The following is a 24,335-nucleotide window of genomic DNA, read 5'->3' as shown; positions in this document are numbered from 1 at the left end:
TATATTATGAAAAAAAACTCATAATAATTTAGTTAATTATATTATGAAATATAACAATAAAACAATAAGTATAATGATTTTTCTTGATCTGGAGACATTCCTGTTGCTTAGTCATTACTTTAAGTACAGTTTCCTCTAAACAACAAAAATTGTTTTATTTAAAACCAAAACAAAATACATCATACTATGCTAGTTATCACTAACCATTAAATACTTTATTCTTTACTTCTTAAACAAACAGCAGCCTTCAGTAATATAAACCCATAGAACGAATATTTTTAAAAATTTTCTGGTCATGTCTGCTCACCATTAAAAGTTTAAATAATCTGAAAACAAAAAAAAAATAATAATTGTTTAAATAAAATCAAATGTATCCAAAGTGAAGTCTCAAAACACTCTTATTTCCTTACAAGTCCAATGCTTAAGCCAATTCGGCCATCCTCAAAGACAATTTTAAAAACCAATTTACACTCACATCAAATATTTTAAAAACTTTTTGCGGGCTTTTCTGCCCAGGTCACTAGTTTCAGTTAAAATTACCCTATTTCGTCACTCTTTCATTACAACAGATTGTTATGATAGCAAGGTATAACAGTGTTAAATTGATTATAATTAAAGGTTTTAATATTAATGAATGAGTGACAAAATTACCCTATTTTATTATTCACAATAAATGCCCAGAAATGTAAGACTTTAAAATAAAATTTTAAAAAGTAATATTCAAATGAAAAATTATCTACTTGCCTTATTAACACTGTAGCATATTTACAAAAATTTATGTTTATTTTTATTTAGTTAATTATCAATATCTTGAATGCATTTATCAACCATTTCTTTCAGTGAATTATTTTCCATAGCTGCAGCAACTCTTTCTTTGTCATTTATTTGTTTATTGACTGAAAAATATATTTAATAATTATTTTAAATATACACACATAAACATTATAATTAACATCCTTGGCTACTAGCAGAAGTAGTGAATAGAAAAAAAATTTATTTGATAAAGGATTTAACTTTAGAAGCTATATTTAAATATCACTCAAGGACTCATCCTCTAATAATGTGCTACTACTCAATTTCATTCTTACTGAGTCCCCACCCTACAAACTCAGTTTTCTATATTCAGTTGTTTTTGATAATTCAAACATTACAGTGTTCAGTCAAGGTAAAGCAATGTTTTTTTATATACTTACAGATGTGATTGTAGGCATGCATGCCAACATTCTTATGACAATTGGAAGTAGCAATGGGGAATGCACTAAAGTATCCCAAATAGAAACACATTCATAAATAAGCTCTTAAACATATTTTAATTTATGAGGGTTTTTAGGTATATTTTTAATATGTATTTTAATTAACTCCTCCTCATGAATAATAGACTTTTGCAATGTATGGAAAGCCATTAGAAGTAATAGGAGATACATTTTATATCTATTCCATAACCCCTAGAACATAGTTTCATGTTTTTTTAGGGATGTCTGATGTATATACATTTAAAGATTATTAGTAGACTGTAAATAATTAATGAAGGAATATGGTCCAGGTGTCTATCAAAATAATACAAAAACTATTCATTATACACCATGTTTCACCCACTTTGCAGGAACTTCATCCGGATAGAAAGAAATATAGATAGCAACATCGTTAAGTAAGGAAAGACTACACTAAAATACAATTATATGAGTTATACAAAAGGATATACAAACCTTATAAGAAAGAAAGTTATTTACAAAAGATATAAACACTAACAATGTAAGTTAAAGGAAAAAGAACAAAATGAATAGAATAAATATTAATTTTTTACTTAATTGAATAAATAAAATTTATTTTATAAGCTACAGGAACTAATATGCATGTATACATAATCAATCCATCCATATACATAATATCTTAGTTCATAATATTGAAATCAAAATGTATACATATATATTTATTGGTGACAATAAAAATTATTTAAGGGAGAATTATTTGTTTATTACCTGCATCTCCTGTAATATGTGATCCTTCTTTGACATGGATTTTCAGCTTGTGTCTAATAAGAAGGTTTTGTTTCAATTTCACTTTAATACAAAGCCCTATCAAGGTAGCGAGATTACAGTGTGAAACTGTGGGCTTAAACTCAACTGTAATGAGATATACAGACTGATCTCCATTCAAACCTCTAGAAACCTAAAATAAACCACAGGATATACTTTTCACATCTTGTAAATCACCAAATTAATAAAAAAATGAATAAAGAGAAAACTAATTTAAACCAATGCTTTTCTAGGGATTTTTCAGGGGATTATTTTCATTTTTTCTCTTTATTATAGATTATAAAAATTAAATACACAATGTTAGCTACTTTTCTTTTTGTGTTCTTGGTTAGGTGCAACTAATCTACTAGATGTGTTGTATTCAATTAGATAAGTATTTTTATATGAAATTTATTTAAGGTGAAGGTATATTTGTTAAATCTAAAGGTAAAATTATTTAACCACTTTTAATTTATAAACAAAATGCTCTATGTTTCTGCTTTTATGCCATCCTCAGGAACAAAAGTTTCATTTGTACATTCTAGTAAAGACCCATAAACTTAACTTCTTAAGTAAAAAGGTTATAACTTAAAGAAAGGCCATCCCCACCCTACCACTGGTCCCAACGTGAATTTTTGGGCCCCGTTTCATAATGAAAGCTAATAGTATTAGATCATAGTACAAGTGTAGAAACTAATGTAGCAATAATAATAATACTTATTTTTTTCATGATAGGGATGACTATTAGTGATATTACAGGAAAAATACTAAATTACAAGTTACTGCTGTACAAGTCTGTTTAATTGAATTAAGATAAATCTACAAGACTAATAGTATTAGTTTGTACTTTATTATGAAACAGGGCCCTGGTGTCACACTGTGTTAACACCAGTTCAAAAAACATTCTTCACTTCTAATTTTCACATAAATTTAAAGTTTCTATTTAGGTAGGAAATAAGCCATCACTACAATGCACATGTACATTGTATGCATATTCCTTTTTTTTCCAGTTGGCTCTACAGACCCTGTAGATCTTTGGCTGCCCTAAACCAGCTTTGTCCACACCTGCCTGTCTTGGAATACTGCTTTCCAGTTTCCAGCATTCAGCTCTTTCATATCTTTGGTGATTCTATCTATCCATTTTTTTTTTTTTTTTGGCCTCTTAAGTGGTCTCTTACCAATTGTGGTGAAGAGGCGTCTTGATGGACTACTTCGAACCACATGTCCTGCCCATTTTAACCTCCTTGCCTTCGTATCATGTGATAGTCTCTGATCCCTCCTGTAACTGTACAGAAGACTTTCCGTTCAAATCTCTTTATTCTGCTTTCTAGGGTATCTTTTAAAGCCCAGGTCTCACAGCCTTATATTTGGCTTTATCATGGGAATGTTAGCTTCAGATTTTGACAGATATTTTGAGATTTCAGATTCTTCACAATGAGTAGAAGGCTCTGTTCACGCTTATATTTGCTGGTCTGTCTAAGTTCGAATATATACCTACATATACATATATATATATTGTAATATCGTCTTTTTTAATCAATAGTTGATTTTTATATATAAATGATTTTAGTTATGTTTTTATTTTATATATATCGTTTCAGTATTGTTTATTTGATCAGTAAAATATGCAGTCACAAAAGATATTCAAAGCCAAGATGGTGGCACATGTCCTGCAAAAAGTCCGTTGAATCACAGCCATGTTAAGATTCAAATATATTTTAACTTCCTATCATAATTGAAATTACAATACATTTAAGAAAACATAGACGTCAAGAATAAGTGCTAAATAATAATGCTCATATAGAAAACCACAAGCAAAAACTCAAAACTGTTGTGCTACAATTGATGTTGACATAGAACATCGAGAGAAAGATCACGGTTGGTGAAAAGCATTTGTTGCATAGGCATGAGTGGGAAATGATGTTTCCTGGATGAAAGAGGTCCTCATCATTTCTTGAACAGCTCAAGGGTAGACATCTTGAAAAAGAAGACATCAAAGTCACCCAAGAAGAATAAGGGACTCTTTGTTTGGATCATCAAACAACACACACTGGTGGATGAGAAGTGAGTTGAAAACTGTTAGAGTACCAATGCTTTGTTTCGTTAGTGCTTGTTTGCTGAAAGACTGCCAACAGTCAGTGTTAGTTTGTTGAGAAAATGATCAAAAGAAGATTCTATGAAATTAGGTTTCTTCTACTATCTAAATTTAAATACATTTGTAAAAGATGTTATTAGTAGAAAAGTGCCTGTTCTGATTGCCTAGAAACACACCCTGAGTCTATGTTATAAAATTTAAATAAAATTGTATTATCTATTTAATATTAAAGCTTTTAATTTGAACCCAAGCTACACTTACGATGTGAGAACAGTAAAAACTATAAAAATTACTTTATTTTTTGAATATTATAATATATATATAACTTACGTGTTGGCGATGAAAAACTAATAAAAATTCATAGTAGCCTCTCTCAAAATTAAATGCCGTCTTGTGCTAGTCTTTTGGGTGCATCTTAATCTGGTGGTACCCCACCTTCAAAATTAAAATCGCCTAAAAATTTTAGCCCCGCTCAATCTATCCAAAATATTCTCGAACCGGGGTAAGGGGTACTTTTCATCTACCGTGTTTTCGTTTACTTTGTAATAGTCGACCACTACTCTATATTTCTCTCCGTTTTCTACCGGTGTGCTCTTCTTTTTGACCGCCCGTAACGGACTATTATAAGGGAGATGTGCTATCTACTATAATTCTTTGGCTCTGCAAATTATGTATCTCCTCTCTAATATGTTGACGGGGCACTTTTGGGTACCACCTCTCCTTCACATTGATAACCCTGTCTTCTTTCAGCGGAATCTCATGTAGTTTTTCCTGTTGCTCCTAGTACATCCCCTTCTCTAAAAAAAATGTTATCACATTCCTTCATGATATGGTCTTTCAAGTACCCTCCCTGATTAATAGCTCCTATCCTTGCTTCAGATTCTCCTACTAGTTGTTGGCAGATATATTTCTTCTTTCCAATCTTGATATTACACTTACATCCATGATTCTGTACCCTTGCAGGTCACGCCCAATAATCATTTGGTAGTCTTGGGACATCTTTCCTACTACATGTACCATTAGATGATTCTCCTTAGCCCCCTGTTTACTTAATTCAATTTCCACTTCCCCCTCTACGCTGCAGAGCCCCCCAGGGTGATTAACTGGCATTGACACTCCTGGACCTGGAGCGCCTTCTTTCCGCCATCCATCTTCTCCAGGGCCTCTCTGCATGCAATGGTATTGGAACTCCTTGTGAGCACCAAGGTCACGCCTCCTCCCTCTCCGCCCTGATAGGCAGCCCGCCGTGCTCTCGTCTGATCCTGTGGCTTACCAATGTGCGGCCACCACTCCAAGGATATGCTCTTCAGATCTCTTCCTTCGTCCTGCCAGCCCCCTTAGACCACTGTCTCCACACGTTCCTCCTTTTTTGTTGTCCATCATGAATCCTGACATTTTTCTTCTGCTTCAACCTCTGGGGCTTCAGACATGTTGGTGTTCTCACTTGCAGATCTTTCTGACCTTCGAGAGATCCTTCTCCTCCTCACACGTTGGGCATTCACCACCATCGATTCTACCTGGTTCGATTTTTGTTGCCGAAACATATATGGACATTGTCTCGCTATATGTCCCTCTATTCCACATTTGAAACATCGGGTACGGAAGCACTGTGCCATCAAGTGCCCTATCTTTCCGCATCCATGGCATTTTCGGTCCTCACAGCACCTGCTGCTTCTTGGTTTTATTTGACCCATTCTTCTCTCTGGGTATCTTGTCCTCTCTTTCCCACTTCCCTGGTGCTCTCTTCTTCTCCAAGGAACTGAATTATTCCTCGGGCGATTGTAACTAGCTTTCGTCCAGCCGGTTTTTCTATGTCCATTCTTGATTCCTGTTCCCGGGCGCTTGTGTCTATTAGTTCCTGAGCACACTCAACGAAGGAGCGTTCTCTCGGCATTCCCTCCTTCTTTCCTAGCTCTTTTGCCAAATAAATCTTTAGTACATTGGGTAAGAATTGCATCCGACACTGTACCTGAATTGTCTCCATCATTTCGCTGAGTTTATCATGATTTTGTTGTAGTGTGCCATAAGTTCCGCAGCATACTGCCCATCAGACTGTCTCGGTTTCTACGTCTCCCTATAAATATATCCTCTTCTGGGGCTTACCATCCTCCTCCAAATGCCTTCTTTAATATCACGCTTCAGGGTGTCTCCTCATCAGCTTGGATTTGATTGAGGATAGTTCTTTTCACTCTGCAGGCGACTGCTGCCCTTAATGCCTCAGCATTCTCACTGTCGAGCAGGTTTTCAGCTGTCTTCGCCTCATCATTTGATCATCCCCTTTTAGGAAATGACTTAGTTCCCCCGTCTACCCAGTAAACCTTTCCAGGTCGGAAACTGCTTTTCTTAAGTCCTGGGAGGTTGCTGTGTGGACTTTGATCCATTCTAGCATCGTGGCATGAGCTTGCGCTAAAGATACTTCCGGTAGTGGCTGAAGTATAATGGGTTGGTGAAGTTCTGACCCTCGATGTTTCAGAACTGCTGCTCTCACTATTCCGTTACCGGCCATAATTCAGAGTGAAAAAATTTTTTTTTTAAGACTAAAAATTGTTATGGTTTCCAAAAGTCCCGGGTTTCAGCACCAGTTACGTGTTGGCAATGAAAAACTAATAAAAAAGGTAAAGGTTGTCCGAAGAATACTCTCTGAATGCGTAAACAAGACTGACTATTATTGTATTCAGCATCTCTATATATACATCTCAATCAGCTGATCTGGTTGATCACCTGACGGCCTTTGTCAGCTGACATTTCACTCGGGCTATAACTTATATATACACACACATAAATTCATACATATATAGGCTGTCCCGACATGTTTGGATTTGAGTTTTACTGGGTCATAACAGTGGTAATTGATCTATCTTTTGAGTTTGTTGTTTCTTTTCTATCCTTCTCCAAATTACCGCAAGGACCCTGGAATTTGCAAAGATATGGTTTATATTTGTCTATAATTTCAGATTTTGACAAATTAATATGTGGTACTTTTTTTATTTGCTGAGTCTTTATATTGATCTGATGCATCAAAAACTGAAAACAATTATTTACGTAAAAATGTATAGGACAAAATTTTTAGAACACAATTCCTATAAGAATTTTTCTTCATAAATTAAGTTTCCATGATTGGCCGAAAAGACTATAATGGTTCTAATGATAATGAAGCCTCCATTAAAAAATGCTTTAGTTATGACAGATTCTTATGGGAAACTGAATCTTGAAACGATATGGTTCTTTATGATTTTTTGCACCTTTTGCATACTAATCGTCAAGAACCATCAACAATTTTATCAGTTCTTGGCAATTTACGCCTTCAGGATATGTCAGATAAATCAAGTACCCAATATGATTTTCATAAAATCCGATTAATAATTAGAATCCATAAAAAATAGATAGGAATTTGATTCAGTTATAAAATTCCATAGTTGGTATACAAGAGGTGGTTAGAAAATCAACAAGATAGACTACATGCCACTTATATCACCCAGTGAAAATTAAGTGATTTTTAAAGAGTTTAGGAAGAGTGAGCCTGTATATTGGGGCATTTTCTCTATAAAAATTATCACAAAGGAATAGGAGAAGATTCAATTGGATGCGTAATATTGAATTGAAATTTATTTTTTTTAAATTATAAAATCTCTTCTTAATTTGATATCATGAATTCATCTCTGAAATGACCATTAGTACAACAAAACATTTAATTAATTAAATTTAAAATACAAACAATATATGTAATGCACTAATATAAACTAAACAAAGAGAAAGACAAAACTTGAACTAAAAAGATATTAAATATATCAAAAAAGAAGTCTGTAAGATACCTCATGTTTTTGGAAAAGCTGTACTTATGTAAGTTTGTTAAAAGCTTGTGTAACTCACCTGTTCCCTCGTTCTACTAAAGTTCAGCCTTATTTTAGTCACCAAACATAAGACTACCCATCAAATTTACTTTTAATAATTTTTTTATATAAAACTGAATACATGATTATTAAATTTTAAGAACTTTTTAAATAATTATTTTTATATAGGAATAAACAAATCAGAAAATAAATTTATTTCTGCTGCAATAAATCTACGAAATGGCAAATAATAAACTTTTAGTACCTCAACACCATCTTCATAAACTACATTCAAATCTTCGAGAGTAAATGGTTTTTCAGGATCCTTTATTGTGCGTATAATATCTGGAATAAAAAAAAAATTGCAATGACTATGAGATAATAGAGGACAGGATAGGCTACACTTAAAAAATTGCAATTATTCACAAAAATTATCCAATGTGTTATTCATTTTATTATTTTTTTAAGTTAAAGGATTAAAAAAATGTCAACTCTTTTCTTTCATAAACCTTATAAAAACACAGAAGTAAATAAGGTTTTAATTATTGATTTCTAAATTCTATTAATTGCTTCAATCCAACAAAATAACTATACCATGATCGGAAAAAAAACTATAGAAAATAATGGTACAATTGAATTTTGTAATATCCTTTTTCTCTCCTCTTGGAGAACATAAACCAATCAGTATCTCTCTTTTTAAATCTACATTATAATTTATTTTGAACAAAATATTAGTTTAATTTTTAACCGATAGAGTTCCTAGGGTAAGAATATTAGTAATAAGATAAAAGGATGTAATGCAATCAAATAATAATAATAAAATCTTGCTAAGCAGAATTTTATAAATAAAATCTTTTACAAATAACATAACAATCTATATACGAACAAATTACTGATTTTTTAAAAGAATTAATTATATTCCTTTAGTCCCCTTCTTAGTATATTGCAGTAATATTTGCTGCAATATCTTAGTAACAGTACTTCATCAAAACAATTGACAAGCCAGCAAACTGATAGTGGACAATGTAGGAAACATTTTAATATACTATATTTGATGTTCTCACTTTTTTTTCAAACTGTGCAGTTTATAAATAGTGTTTTTTCCGTCTTCTCCTCAGTTTAAACGGTTTAACACTGATTGTAATATCATACTAACATATGTTATTTAAACATTTAACTGGAAAAATAAGTAATGGAACTAGAGTATTGTGCATGTATAACAACACTAAATGAACATTCTTAATCTGAGCTAACGTTGCCTGTATGTCTGTATATATAGAAAATATGTACAAAGACCAGGATCTCATTTTTGTTGATCTTCTATTCAATTGTCATAAACAGAGGAAATTAAAAAAAATTAAGTGAGGTTAATATTACATATATCTACACAACAGTAGATACAAAAGTTTTTAAATGGAGAAGAAATTATATTACTGAATAAAAAAAAATTAAAAAAATCCAATCACAAAACTTCAATTAATTCCATAATAAATATGATCAGCCAAAATTTTCATCTTGAAGCAAAATTATTCTTTACTAGGTTGTTCATATTTATAGTGTACTTATTTTATTTAAGAAAGAATGTGACTAAGCACTAAAATTTCTAGCAATAGAGTTAATTATATCCATGAAAAAAAAGAGAAATTATGCATTATTTGAATTTATAAATTATCAATATTTCATTAAAACTATAAATAAAACCGGATTTAACAAAATATTTTTAAAAGCTAACCATATACAGTTAGCTTCAATTCTTCTGGTGTACACAATTCAATATTATTATTTTCTTGCCATGAATATTTAACCATATCACAGCTTTTCATTCTTTCTCTTATCGACATATCTGAGCGGGTTACCAGATTCTTAAAACGCTTTACAAGTGGGGTAAACATACTGAAAACTTCTATCAATTCCTGATAAAAATATATGTGAAAAAAAAAACTTATAGCAAAATAAACATTAACTTCAAATTTCAAAATACTAAGAGCTTCACACATTCATTGAATAAGCGACAAAAATTACATATAAGTATAACACTATTCTGTGAACCTCACTGACGTAAATTCTACAAAGTTTAAGTTGATCATAAATATCCAAGCTAATTGATAAATCATATTCCTTTGTACCACTTAATTATGAAGTAAATGTTATTTTTTAAAAAATTATTATGCATTTGATAACTCTCTGAATATGTTCAACCTTTGAAAAATATATTCTGAAAATATGACAATACATTGTATATAAAAGATATCTTTAAACCTGATATTTTTTTATAAAATGAAATAGGTCGCTATGGTTCATCTTTTAAACTAAAAAAACAAAACAGAAATAGAATAATTAATTAAATGATATTTACATACAGAAAAGTCGTCAACGAAGTGAAGTTATCAAATAGAATGTATCGATGGTTCCTATGATCTCACAGAAGGCCTCGACACTGCATTTTCAATAATTTTAAGTGTTACCTAATGTAAGAAGGTAGATAGAAAAGATATGGGGGAGGATAATGAAGAACTAGGATAGACGCGGGTAAACCGAAAGGACACCAGTCCTTCGATGTTACCAGAACGCTGGTGAGAAGTGAATATCTCACGTCATTGTAAAAGAATAGAATACGTAAGCGAAAGGCCATCAGTCTCAAGACCTTGGAGGTATAGGAATGGAGGGAACCAGCTTCCATGGCTCTTTAGAAACAAGTCTAAAGGGAACCAGTCTCTGGAACTTACAAAAAAGGAGAGTCAAATAGTAGTAAAATAACAACCTCAAAATTACTTGTATTTCGTATACCAACTAGTAACATTTACTTCAATTTTTCATTAACATTCATGTCGTTTTTCTACTTTAGCCACGTTTTACTGTTGCTCGATATAGCTAATTTAATTATTCTCTTCCCATTTTAAATTAATGTTTCAAAGGTGACATAAGACCTCTTCGAATCAGGATTTAGCGTGGTAGGTGGCTGAAAAGAACTCCCTTACATTATTTTGAGTGTTATAACTACCCTACTTTGCACTGATGAAGAAATTAAATGAGACCACCGAAATGTTTCAGTGATGGTTTGGCACGGGTTTGTCGGCTAAAGAAAAAAAGCCTCAAACTGGCATCTAAATATAGGGAAAAGCGGTTTGTTGATTTTTGGAGAGTTATGGGTGGTTTGTAGTGATGAGGATACGTGTTTATTTATTTCCATGAATCATTTCTTGATTTTTAATTTGTATATAGACGATGGACTGGTAGCTGCTAAAAATCAAGAGATTTTGGACGGTTTCTTTCTATAAATTCAGAAAATAATTAAAGCAACCATTAGTTATAAGTCGAAGAGATTTTTAGATGTTGACTTATATCATGTAAAAGATGGTTCAGATTTTTCAAGAAAGCAAATATACAGAGAAAAGCTGATCAACAAGTTTGGAATGGATGAAGCAAACTTTGAGCTGACACCCGAAGATTCTGACCACCTCGTAGAAATCTCCACTGAAGATTTGTACAAGTCGTTTCCTTATCACGAATTGGTAGGTAGTCTGATATACTTATCAATTTCTATGAGACTCGATACTTCGTATGCCGTTAGCGTGCTGTCTCAGATATTGGACAAGCCTAATATGAAACATCGGTATACGGTTAAACGAATGCTTCGTTACTTTAAAGGGACAGATGACTTAGATATACTCTAACAAGACAATTCAATCAATTTATAAGACTATTTTTAGGCAACAGATTACGTAATAAGTAATTACGTTGCTCCAGTGGAAAATATCATTTCAGCTTTAAGTTAAGATTCAGCAATTCACTTCGAGGGGAACCTTCGTCTAACAAACTTTACTGGAGGACAGAATCCTATAACACTATTTTGGTATTTAAAGAGAGTTATTTATGAAATCTTCTATATTCCTATGGGCTAATGCTCTCAAAACTAGCCAATCGTATTTGGTTGGTCGATTTACTCTCCACCACATCCTATTCTATCAATTCTCTTCCTGTCGCTCTACCCTGAACACGTATTGTTCGAGACATTCTGATTTTGAATCACATCCCTGGACCAACCCCGACATAGCCTATCAAAGTCAATATGACAACACGACAAATTTACATTCAATTACTTGTAAAGTGTCTGTAGCGTAGGAGTTTATTTCCTCTCAAAATATTCGCTTCAAACGGGGTAGTAGCATTATTAGTATTTTATCAGCTGCTCATTACACCAGATCTGTCTTTTTCCCTAGCCCTAAGACATAGCTTTTACTCTAAAAACTTCAAAAGTGGCCATACTGCAAAGTTTCAATTTCTTTAACTATGACAAATACAGTTTCTTTCTAGTGCTGGTGCAAGAGACTGTGGAATGCCATTGACAAGTCGTTTGAGTCTTTTGTAAATTAGCCTTTTTAAGTGCACAAGATTGACAGGGCAACATTTGTTTTTAAATATTATAAGTTTGGTGCCATTAACCATTTTACATTTGGCACCAGTTGTCATCTAAGCCTTCAACTTACAACTCGGACCAATTTTAAAATGGTTGTTGGCACCACACTCTTAATATTTAAAACAAACAATGACCAGTCAATACCTAGCGCACTTGCCCTAAATACTAAATCACTATATGTATATTGTTAATAAAACTAATTCAAGGATACTTCCTGGATGAACCCAAATAAATTCACTATTAAAACCCCCCTCAATCTCAATGTTTTCTAAAAGATGTAAATATCTGGTCGAAATGATAATTTCAAGACCACGTAAGTGGTGCTTTAATGTTCCCATCGGATCTGTACCAGGATGTCCTTTACAATATCTGGAGACTGAAGGTCGAAAAACTGGTGCCTTCTTAGTAACTCACTGTTTGTCCTATATACCTTTTTAATCTTAGGATATGAATGACCATGTAGTATTGAGACCTTTAGAGAGATTATTTAAACCATTTCTCAATTATTCTCGTTCTTCTTGTATTTCTCATTGAACAATGCAGATGTCATCTTCCTTTCACTGATTCACCAATAGTTACCTTATACTCATTGAAGACTCTTTAATTATCATTATCCCACTTCATGGTCCTTAATTTTTATTCAATATTCGGTACATGCAGTAGCTGTATTAGTTTAAAGATAACGTGCAACGAACATTACATAATAATCAACATTTTTTCACAAAAGTTAAAATCTAAGTTCATTTCCGTTAAATGTTTCTGTAAGACCTTACATTACAATGTGAACAAAACTAAATAGAGAAATGCCCTGTTCTCTAGTCGAAATCATAGCTTCTAGGTACTATCTTAGGAACAAATTGAATTAAAATTTACAAGAAATAAAATTAGTGATTATGAAGAATAATTAATGATTTTGAAGTCAGAAGTCATAAAAAGATGAAACAGTAATATAGTAGATCAGTACCAGAACTACAGTTAGATTATGCTGATAAATAGTTACAAGCAAAATATTGAAAAAAATTAGTGGTGCTTTAAATTTCAGTAAGTTGAAATTTTCATTTCTAATAACTGGTTTTTAGTAACAGGCATGTGCAACACATTTTCAGCCAAAATTCAAGATTAAATGAAATCATTGAGTTAATTTAGTCTTGAACACCCAGAAGTATAAAAATAGTGCAACAATGAAGTATTTCAGAAATGGATTCCGCAGTTAAACGTACAATATAAATATAAAGATGAAATAATATTATAATTAAAACCATTAGTCAGTGCTAACTGCACAAGTACAACTTAAAAATAAATATTAGATAAAGTAATATCGTAATTAAAACAATTTTTCAGTGCAAAATTCATAGGTACAAGTACAAGGTAAATATTAGGATGTAAAATATAATCTAATTCATTATTCAATGCAAATTTCAGTTACAACTGTCAGATACAATCAATAGGATAGACCCCAGGACATTGTAAAATTAATAAAGGTATTTTTATTAAATAGTTCCATTGAAAGAATCTCACCTCAGTATATAATTACGTATGATGAATATCCCAATGATGTAATATTACAATTAAACTATTTTTCAGTAGAAGCTTCATGGTAACAAGTACAAGACAGATATGATGATAAAAAATCATTATTGAAACAGTTTTTCACAGTTACGAGCATAAAATAAGATAATAAATAAAATAATAATAAATGTTACGATTAACTACCCAATGAAATCATAATTAAAATATTATATATGTAAATGATTGACCATAAGTTAATATGAAGATGGTCAGAGCTGATGTAAAGAAGAAACAAAAAATAGTTCTCAACTATTTATTCATTGCCGACATTTTGACCCACAATAAGGGTCTTACAAGTATAAGCAAATTGTAAATATAGATAAATACATTTATTTAAAAAAAATTACTTGTATATTCCTTGTGAGTTAATGAATAATAATATCATACAATCATTAGTAGTTTAACATGTTCAATCCCAACGTCAGCAAGAACATCTGCATGGGACCTGGGACTGCATTGTATTTTCTACTTTCACCTTCCAACATGCCCAGCGGGCTGAACATTAAAAACAACTTTGAAAAGGAGATCATTTTGGATGAGGGAAGGTATTGAAATACAAATTAATTTAATATCACTTTTTATTGGATACGGTTTGATCCCAATTCCTCCATTTTGTATTACTACCGAAGTCTTTTTTTAGAACATCCCAAGTTACATTATTTTGTTCTTTATCAACATCCATTTCAATCTGAAAAATAATGCATTTTAATATAAAATGTTAAAATTGTATTTAATAAAAATATTTAAAATTGTTTTTAAACTAATAATGTTTATAGTACATTATATTAATCTAAATAAGAATTTTATGAAATAAATATGTTGGATAGGCTCCTTAAATAATATTAAAAGATTTATAACTGGTGTTAAATAAATATAAACTTTACAAGCTGCTTGGACTTGGGCATTACAGGTGACCTTCCTCCGGCAGTCTCAATTTCTGCCACATCTTAGCTATCTCCACAATTGGGATTTGAGCAATAGTGCCATCCCAACCCTATTTCGCTAAGTTGATATACTTAATGACATTTATCTCTGATCTTAGTTTAGTTCGGAGGGACATGACAGCTGTGTACCATGGTGCATGGGTCCCAGCCATAAGAGTTTGGAACATTGTGAGTTTTATTTCTGCCTTGGGCAGTTAATATTTATTTCTCGACTGTCCTGAGAAATGAATTTTGACACTTCCACTCTGGTTAGTGCACAGCGGCAAGTTCAAAGTAGCTGTCAGGAGTTGGTAAAAAGGGCCACAGGGCACAATTGCTGGACTAGTTCCCTCACCATTACCAGTACCAGGAGTTTAGTTCACAGACATCCCTTATATTACACTTAGTCTTCAGTTACTTTGAGATGAGTGTTCCAAATATTAGATGATGAATTTTTCTTACAAAGATAAGAATTGTTTTCTCTTATGATCTTGTTAGAGTTCACATCTCTTATTGGTATAAAATAATTAATAAATTCATAAAAATACTACTACTCCAAAGTTGATATTAGGTTAAGAGCAAAATTTGAGTAAAATAATGTAATTTATAAATAGAGGCAGAAAGGTTAATAGAAGATGTAGTAGCTTTGGTAGCCCACAAACAAAATAAAAAAATAATTTTTACATACAGAAAAGTAGACCAAAGATGGATTCAACAGAATTTATTATAAAATTTGCATAAAAAAATGTCTGTACAAAACTTTCACTACATCAAAACCTGGAAAGCAGCAAAGAGGTTGGTTATATAAAGTAAAAATAAGCATATGCAATAAAATATTTCATTGCAGTTGAATCTAAGCAACATAAAAATCTACATTCCTTTCTTTTCTGAGTACATTCCTCGGAAGTTTTCTTGTCCTCCAAGAACAATATATTCATTTAACAATATATGAAATACTAGAATTTACCTTACGAAAACCAAATGTATGCCCACTGCTATGGGCTAATTCATGATAACTTTGAACTTCTAATAATATAGGGATGTCTAATAACATAAACTGTACTAACATTTTGTATTAGCATGTTTTAGGCAGTGAAAATCAGCATGAACTTTGGAGCAAGAGAGAAAAACTATTTTTATATGAGAAACTGAACAATAAGTAAATGAAAAATACTTACATCATTATCATTATGTTCTGAATTTTCTTTGTTTGGTACAGAGCTCCCATTAAGTAATATTCCTAAGAATTTACTTTTATCTATTAATTTAAAATTGTCTTTTTTAACTAGGGTATCAGATTTTCCATTTTTAATTTTACATTGATTAACAGCATTAAATAAGTTGACAACACCACTGAAAAAAAAGAAAGCAGAAGTTATATATTTTAACAGAATATGAATCAAAAATAGAATATTAATTTTTAATTAGGAAGCAGACTGTTTAATCATTGGGATCAGTGAAGGGCTTGGAATGAAGACAAAGTTCAGATGAATGATAAAATTTGGGTGAAATGACAAATTATTATACTTTATTACAGTATAAGACCAGGAACATATTTATTTTTTTAATTTATGGATGTATTGATATTTTGCCTGGCACAGAAATTTAATGTATAGAAACGATTTCATTTTTATTCTGTTTAAACCATTTTTTTTTTTTTTAAATTATTTTCATTACTGACCTTTTTATATAAACACACACAAAAACACATACATTTTTTTTTTCAAGTAGAAAAAATGTATCAATTTGTAAAAACTATCCAAAATATGGGCATGAATTGTATTAACCTTGTTTCATTATTATTCTAGTTATACACTTTAAGGTAGATGTTACATCAAAAAGGTCGAAGGAACCGTGGGAAATGTATTTTTTTGGAGATATTTTTAAGAAATATTTGTGAAAAAGAAGTTAAAACAAACTTGAGAACTGATAATAAAATTTGTTACATATTTAATGAGTCATATAGAGAAGGGGGAAGAAATTCAGAAGGTTTCTAGCAAGCATTACCTCACTCCTCCTCCCCCCCCCCAAAAAAAAGAAAAACCTATTTAATTCTAAGTAATTTATTCTCACCTGGTAGTAATTTTTAACAGACGTTTCTCATAATTTCTCTGTAAAGGATTAGGCTTCATCCTTCCATTTACTATCCATTCACAGGTCTGTAAAGTAAAATTTAAAAATAATGAAACTTAAAACTGAACCAAACATCGAAAACCATGACATATAGAAAAAAAAGTAATTATTTAAATTATTGAATTTGTTATGGTGAACATTCATTCCGGATACAAATACTACAAAATTTTATCAATTAAAGCATTCTAACTGTAGTCAATTCAGATATTCATTAATATTACTTTAGGATTTACATGCATTAGTTGAGGTACTTAATTCATCTTATATATATACCTCTTCAATTAATAAGACCTAAGTCAAGGTGAGAAAGGAGAAGGATAAAACCCGAAAATAACAAAGAAACAATCAGCACAGTTGATGTCAAATTGTAAGGGGGCATGAGTAGGGAGAATACCCTGAAAGATCAAATCTGAGTGATAGAGGGGTCAATAGGAGAAAATTACATTAAACTGAGAACTGCAAGCTGATAATGTTATTGTTACCAACAAAAGTGAAAATATTATAAACTTACAAGATCGTATAAGAAGACTAAAGCTGAATTAAGAATTAATAGAACTTTCAAACAAGCTTAACAAATTCTTGAAGGTGAAGTCAAGCATAATGCTAAGTACAGCAAATTAACATGAAACCAATTGATGAAATGCCCTGAAAAATGAAATCAGCCAGCATATTGTGAAGCACAAGTGTTATTTTGGCCATCATCCAAGGCACGAAATGTTTCCTCCACAAGGTCCTTATCAGAAGATTTCTTACTTATGGATTGAAGACTTTGACCCCCACAAGTTTTGAAGAGCTTTAGAGAAGGGAAAATCCCTGTCTTTGAGTAGAAGAGTTTTTTCAATATACAATGGGACGGTTCAAGGAATAATTATTTAAATTTTAATATAATGATCTTGATAGATAGATTAAGTTCAAGAGCCATTTTACTCCAAAATTTTTTTCATAATCGCCAATATTTCAACATTAGAATAAAATACAATATTTTCGTCTCTTAACAGACCACCTTCAAGCATTTATTTTTCCCCTCACAGCTCTAATAAAATTTAAAAATAGTGTAGCTTAAACTCTTTTCTAGTTGTTGTTTCAATGTTTTACATGTGATAGTAAATAGTTCATAGATAAAATTCTAACAAACTACATTTCTAAGCAACACGTAACTGGAAGTTAAAAAATATTTAACTAACTACTAAAGATATAGACTTCAAAACTTAAACAGAAATTGATCACTGACATTAACTTACTTAAGACTGATCAAGTATCAGTTTCACAGCTTTATTAGACAACCATAAATATAAACTTTAAATTCATTAGTTAAAGATTTAAAGAAAACTAAAGTTCCATGTGCAGTAACATATAATCAATATAGATAAAAACATCACATGCCAACAGTTAACTAGCACATAAAGATCCACAACAAAGTATTTCATGACACTTTAGCATAAGACCATAACTATAAATATGATGTGGTTAGTTAATTTACAAACTTACTTTCATTTGATTATTAGACAATGATTCCTTTTCTTTAACAGGCTCAATTACTTGTTTAGCAGATAATTTCTTGGCCTTAGCTAAAACAATAGTTTTTTTCTTTCGAGGTTTAGTAGTCTTTAGAATTTTACTCAACACATCGGCCAAACCAATATTAGGAACTTCTCTTTCTTCTTCACTTGGTTCATTTTCTTCCTCACTTAGTTCATTAGAAAGTTCATTTTCTTCCTCACTTAGTTCATTAGAAAGTTCATTTTCTTCCTCACTTAGTTCATTAGAAAGTTCATTTTCTTCCTCACTTATTTCATTAGAAAGTTCATTTTCTTCTTTACTTAGTTCATTTTCTTCTTCCCTTAGTTCATTAGAAACTTCATTGTCTTCCTCACTTAGTGTATTTGGAACTTCCTTTTCTTCTTCACTTAATTCATTGAGCTTTCCTTCCATTTTTATTTTTTTCTGAAAAAAAAAAAGAAGGAAATAAATAAAAACATTAAATGAAAGAAAAGTGTAATTCATAGTTATACAGACAGAACCCAATGGAATAATTCAGAATCAAATTAATAAAGGAATGTTTTTATAAGCTAACACTGTGGTCAGTTAAAATAGATTCAACACATCACAAACATTATTAAATTGAACCCATCTGCTGGTTCAGCTGAATAAAATAATTTATACCCACACTAATTGTTAAGGAATATTTCTAGTTAAATGTTTCCTTTTAATGTAAACTAACCTTTTATGAATTTTCTTTCAGAACTGTTCACTATTCTTGACTATGTTTATATAGAAGCAAATAAAATTTAAAATAATTTATAAGAAATAATTTCATTTATATACATTACGATCAACCACTTAAAGCAATACCAAATACTAACTGATTAAGTAAAACATTCTTTTCTACACAAAAGGTAAATAAATATAAGTATACCGCAAAAATAAAAATAAAGAACAAAATTCAAATTACACTGATAACGGTTAATATTTAGTGCCTCAAATACAGCCACTTCATTGGTAGAATAAGAATATGAGGTATACAAAAAGAACCTAATAGTAATTGAGTAAGAGAGTTAAAAACGTTGTGATGAATTTGTTAATGAGTGGTGTTAAGACAACACCAAACGGGTCCTAGACAGAGAAATTTGCACCAGAAACAGTTTCTTAATCTGACCTGTGTCCAACAGAGTACAGTTACAGTCCTACTATACAATTGTCTTTATGTAACAAAAATAAATGCATAGTATGTCGAAAAATTTAATACTCTAATGTTAAATGTAATAAAAATTATTTATTTAAATGGGTATTACTTACATCGTATAGTAAGCCATTGAATCAAAGTTTTAGAAAAATCACAATTTTTTCTACCTTCAAATATAGTATGAAATAAAACATCCCAAAAAATATTTAGAAACACTTCAGAAGCACTATACCGACATGACAGGTGGGCATGAATATACTTACACAGAATGTCTTATTGTTATGAATTATAATGCGCATAATTATTATTACTGCTCTAATTGGAAACAGTTGTTTTTAAAGTGTGCCCACTCAAGAGACAAACAAACAAATGGTGGATCGTCATTTCTAGGGGTACATCAACCTGCCATGTTGGAGTAGTTCTAGAGAACTAGTACCCAATATTAATGATCTAAACTAAGAAGTGAAAATACATAGACAATTATTTTGCATACATAATTACACAATGGGACAAAGAAAATAAGTTGTTATGAGGCTCTTTGAAGTTGTCACTATGTTCTTAATTTATAAATATCTGCAATATAAAAAGTCAGGAGTAGAATTTTGTAAGGATCGCCGAGGCCATAAATTATCACAAAATTTTAATGGAAGTTTCAATGAAAGTGACAATAAATGTAAAATGTTAACATATTTTGTAAGAAACTTATAATAAAAAACCAGGCAGATTTGAGAAAGGGAAAAGCAGCAAATGCTGAATAGGGACATTTTAACGCACTGGGACTCCACAAATTATTTACTTGAGTAGATCATCATTAGAGTTCCTGTAAAGTTAAAGTGTTCCAAATCAAAAGTTTATTTAAGTACTTAATATAATCAGTAGAAGCATTAGAACATTAATTGCAATAATAAATAATACTACTAATATAAAACTAAACATATAACTAAAGCTCTGAAAAAATAAATAATAGGATGTTACAATAGTAGTACTAAATTTTTTATTGTAGGGGAATTTAATTAAGACAAATTAAAAATAACAGATTACTTACCACTTAAAAACAACTGCAGGAAAATAAACAAGGCTAAATTGCACAATTAAAATGAATAATTTCACTGGCAATGTGCACTTAACTAATTTGATTCATGAACTGTAACTCCATAACTAACCAATCACATATTACCTCAACTTGTTTTGAAAATAAGAACCGAACGTGGTTAACATGTGCACCAAAGAGGTAGAAAATACAGTTAACAATTGATTATATTGCTGCTTTGCTTAACTCTAATGGAACATGTAACTAGAAAAAGTTTTTTTTTTTAATTTTGGGTTTGAAGTATTCCATAGATTGTACCGTTGACTGAAGTTAATTTGTAAGGCATTTAATAGCTTTAAGAAAGTCTGTGGGACGACTGCAGTAAAGATAGCAACCATAGTCTACGGCATGGTTCCATCTACAGAAAGTTCCCAAATTTTTTCAGCCATGGCCCCATGTTGGGCTAAAAAAATTCACGGCTCCCTTCTTGGGCTAAAAAAAAAATATAAAAATGTCACCACAGTTATCCTTAGAGCGGTCGAGTATACAGGAAAATAGTGCAATGTAACTTCGTTATTTTAATTTGAATTTTTTTTCTCTTTTTTTTTTTTTTGTAATATTTTAAAAAGGGTAAAACGTATTTGAAAAGCAAGGGGGGAAAGTTTTTTCATGATCAGGATTATTCTGCCACTTTCGGTACAATTTTAACTTCCACTTCAATGAAATTTATTGTGTCCCTGCCATCGAACATGTTTTTATCTTATATAAAGTAAGACTTACAATTTCTGATTGTGTGAATTAGGAAAGAAAAACCAGCTTGTACAACAGTATCGTCCTCCAAGTCACAGAGTTCCCCATTATCTAAACATTTTGATTAAATTGTCACTATATAACTGGATCTCTAAAACCACTACTAATTAAATTGTTTCACGGTAATTTTTGAGTTTAGCAGGTAAAAATACTTTGACATTAGCTATTATTGAGCTCGAAACACTTCCTGTTTTGTTCACTGTAATTGAATGAAGTTTAGGTTTCCTTCAGTCAAATAGTTCTGTAAAAATTAAGTTAGAAAAAAATGTTTTCTTTTTGCTGCTAGTTTACTTTCATAGATAGTGATAGAAGTAACAATATGGGCGTCTAAATTATCCTAAATAAAATTGATAAAATCTTCTACCAATGCGTTTATTCTAGCATTTGATAGTGGTAATGAGATAATTACTAAAAAGTAAATGCTAGTGAATATACTGGTTGTTGAATGTCTTAGAGGCCTAAAAGGTTGGAAGAACTAAAGTTCAACTTTCCAACAGTTGCATTTACATTGAATTTGGATAAAATTCTGAGGAGCTATCAACGTTCACTTGAACGCTAAACATCGTCGAGAAAAAAAATTCACCCAAAGATTTCTAATATTATCTTCCTCTAAAAATTCTTTATAAGAGTTTTAATTAACGCCAAAAACGGATCTGGCTTATTTTTTCCCCAATAAGAATTCTTTTTGCATTCTTTACTGTAGCGTATTTTGATTTTGATTGTAAGAAGATAGTCCGGGTGGTGGTCAATAAATGTACAAAATATTAGAAAAAACTATTTAATGTTAACCTGTTTCTACAATTTTGTACTTAATTAATCGCCACCCGGACTATCATCCTACTATCTACTTCATACTGTCAACTATCTACTTCCAGTATTCTGATTTTATATTTTTTTTTAATTTAAATTTATTGAATACCACCAAAAATATTTTCTTAATAACACAAAAAATACATCGATGGTTATGTAAGGGTGTTTAAGTCCATACTGAGAAGAGACAAAAAACGATAACGTAAAAAATGGATTTAATTATATAAAATATTTTTTCCCGGCTCCTAGGGCGCATTGGCACAAAACCTGAGATACGTATAGAAACTTTTTCGACCTATTATCACCAAAAAGGTTCCATTCATTAAAATCGGCGTTTACATCCGTAGACTGCCCTTATTAGAGTGGCAGAAACTGAGTAGCTCAAATTAGCACAACTATAGCTATAAAAGGGTGTACACGAAAACTACCGTTTGTTTCCCAAAAATATCATTTCACTGATCATGGAAGTTTCTAAATTTGAATGGAGCAAACGATTTATTTTTAGAATCTTCCAAAAATGGTTTTGTATTTGACCACGCATCACTGAACGACATCAGATTTCTTTTGATTTTGTTCGATTCTCAAATGGGTTGACATTTCAATTAGTTTTATAGTATGGCTAGTTTGTTTTTAAAATTAAGTTCTCAACGTTTCCATTGTGTCCCTAAGCATTCACCTGTATCTGATTATGATGTAAAAAATCTTTCAGAATTTATATATAACAGTGAAAAGTTATTGGTTTTAACTGGTGCTGGTATTTCAACTGAAAGTGGAATTCCAGACTACAGATCTGAAGAGGTTGGACTTTATTCTAGGAAAAGATTAATACCTTACAGGCCTGTTCAGCATAGTGAATTTGTTTCAGACAGTCTTATCAGACAGAGGTATTGGCTGAGAAATTATATTGGATGGCCCACTTTTTCCAAGAAAAAACCTAATATTACTCATTTATCATTAACTAGACTGGAAGTTAAAAAGAAGTTGGTTTGTATAATTACTCAAAATGTTGATAATCTTCATTTTAAAGCCGAAAGTAAAAATGTTATTGAACTTCATGGTACTGCATTTAAAGTTAAGTGTTTAAATTGTGGTATGATTACAGATAGAGAAGTGTTTCAAGACACTTTAAGGAAGTTGAATAGTGAGATATTGATTGAAAATTGTGTTACTAATCCTGATGGTGATGTTGATGTAGATGAGGTATGTTTCGTGTTTTATTTTTTAAATTCATATTATTTGAGTTATATTTAGTATGTTAAAAGTTATGGTACTTACAGGGTTATGTATCCGACCATTTTAACCCGACACCATTATGTGTTCCTTCATTGTATTTAGGTTAATGTATGTGGCTGTGTTAAAAAATAAAATTTAAATCACATTATATTCCTGAAAACGATGGTTAAAATTCCCTGATGGCATTCGTCAACTTCCACTCATTTTAGAGATATAAATTTCCCATTTCAGTTAAAGCACACAACTAAACAGTTGTCAGCTCTGTTTAGAAGGTTATTGTGAAAGTTATTACCGAAAGCAATTAAAGCTATGATTGATGCATAATAGAGATTTTACTCCCTTTGCCTCAGGTAGGGGCTATCAGTGAATGGTTCGATTTCTGATTTGTTGGTCAACAGACTTACACGAGTTGGTGACCATTGTTGTGGAGGTATGTGTTTGCCCTGTGTGACTATAGGATTCTAACTTTCAGTGTCTTTCTGGGCTTTAGCTATTTCCATGTTCATGTAAGTTAATAAATCTGACCTTAAGAAAGAATTATTGCTGTGAGCTATTATTCATCTATGAGATCAAGGTCACAAATAACTACTGGTCACAGTTATATTGTAGTAAATATTAAATATAATTATAACCAGGACTTATACAAATATAATTATTAATACATTAAAGCAGCGAATATATATATATATATATAATGAATTTTCAAAAAGATGTACAAAACAATTTTTATATTTTGATGTAAGGTGAGAATTTATATTGAAGATTGTCCTTGAGGATTGCCGAAATG

General features: G+C 31.1%; 3 protein-coding genes across 6 annotated transcripts in view; 1 reads left to right on the top strand and 2 right to left on the bottom strand.

Moving 5' to 3' along the window:
* Positions 1-6: 6 nt before the first annotated feature.
* LOC106684211 (cytosolic iron-sulfur assembly component 2A) lies at positions 7-9,948 on the bottom strand. 3 transcript variants are annotated; one of them, XM_014426155.3, is made up of 6 exons: positions 9,673-9,948; positions 8,206-8,285; positions 1,980-2,169; positions 745-896; positions 205-326; positions 7-135 (listed from the first exon to the last, which is right to left on the bottom strand). In XM_014426155.3, the coding sequence occupies exons 1-4, from the start codon at positions 9,935-9,937 to the stop codon at positions 796-798; spliced, it is 636 nt and encodes a 211-aa protein (XP_014281641.1). In that variant the 5' UTR covers positions 9,938-9,948; the 3' UTR covers positions 7-135; positions 205-326; positions 745-795. The 3 variants fall into 3 exon arrangements, with proteins under 3 accessions (XP_014281641.1, XP_066908197.1, XP_014281640.1); XM_067052096.1 differs by having other exon boundaries at positions 227-326; XM_014426154.3 differs by having other exon boundaries at positions 7-326.
* A 4,538-nt stretch (positions 9,949-14,486) lies between these two features.
* On the bottom strand, positions 14,487-20,885 carry LOC106684212 (RRP15-like protein). Of its 2 annotated transcripts, none has more exons than XM_014426156.3 (5): positions 20,711-20,885; positions 18,471-18,926; positions 16,923-17,008; positions 16,028-16,202; positions 14,487-14,614 (listed from the first exon to the last, which is right to left on the bottom strand). In XM_014426156.3, exons 2-5 carry the CDS (start codon positions 18,912-18,914, stop codon positions 14,498-14,500), a joined length of 822 nt encoding a protein of 273 aa, XP_014281642.1. In that variant the 5' UTR covers positions 18,915-18,926; positions 20,711-20,885; the 3' UTR covers positions 14,487-14,497. The 2 variants fall into 2 exon arrangements, with proteins under 2 accessions (XP_014281642.1, XP_066908189.1); XM_067052088.1 differs by lacking the exon at positions 20,711-20,885 and adding an exon at positions 19,779-19,927.
* Positions 20,886-22,774: 1,889 nt separating this feature from the next.
* The window catches only part of LOC106684210 (NAD-dependent protein deacylase Sirt4), a 7,920-nt gene continuing 6,359 nt past the window's right edge, over positions 22,775-24,335 (top strand). Inside the window, exon 1 of the mRNA XM_014426153.3 lies at positions 22,775-23,515. Within this exon, the coding sequence (XP_014281639.1) occupies positions 22,931-23,515 (585 nt within the window). The 5' untranslated portion in view covers positions 22,775-22,930. The remainder of the gene's footprint in view (positions 23,516-24,335) is intronic.

The sequence above is a fragment of the Halyomorpha halys genome, unplaced genomic scaffold (assembly GCF_000696795.3).
Source record: "Halyomorpha halys isolate HHAL.00 unplaced genomic scaffold, Hhal_1.1 Scaffold556.1, whole genome shotgun sequence".
NCBI lineage: Eukaryota > Metazoa > Arthropoda > Insecta > Hemiptera > Pentatomidae > Halyomorpha > Halyomorpha halys.
This window is presented reverse-complemented; position numbering and strand designations above follow the sequence as displayed.

Excerpts from the sequence above, each read along its gene's own strand:
- LOC106684211 (XM_014426154.3), bottom strand. The coding sequence starts at position 9,937 with ATGTGTGAAGCTCTTAGTATTTTGAAATTTGAAGTTAATGTTTATTTT. Across the intron at positions 2,170-8,205 it reads TTTATGAAGATGGTGTTGAG|GTTTCTAGAGGTTTGAATGG; the intron begins GTACTAAAAGTT and ends GGTTTATTTTAG. Across the intron at positions 897-1,979 it reads ACATATTACAGGAGATGCAG|TCAATAAACAAATAAATGAC; the intron begins GTAATAAACAAA and ends TATATTTTTCAG.
- LOC106684212 (XM_014426156.3), bottom strand. The coding sequence starts at position 18,914 with ATGGAAGGAAAGCTCAATGAATTAAGTGAAGAAGAAAAGGAAGTTCCA. Across the intron at positions 17,009-18,470 it reads TGTCTAATAATCAAATGAAA|ACCTGTGAATGGATAGTAAA; the intron begins GTAAGTTTGTAA and ends TTTACTTTACAG. Across the intron at positions 14,615-16,027 it reads CAGAACATAATGATAATGAT|ATTGAAATGGATGTTGATAA; the intron begins GTAAGTATTTTT and ends ATTATTTTTCAG.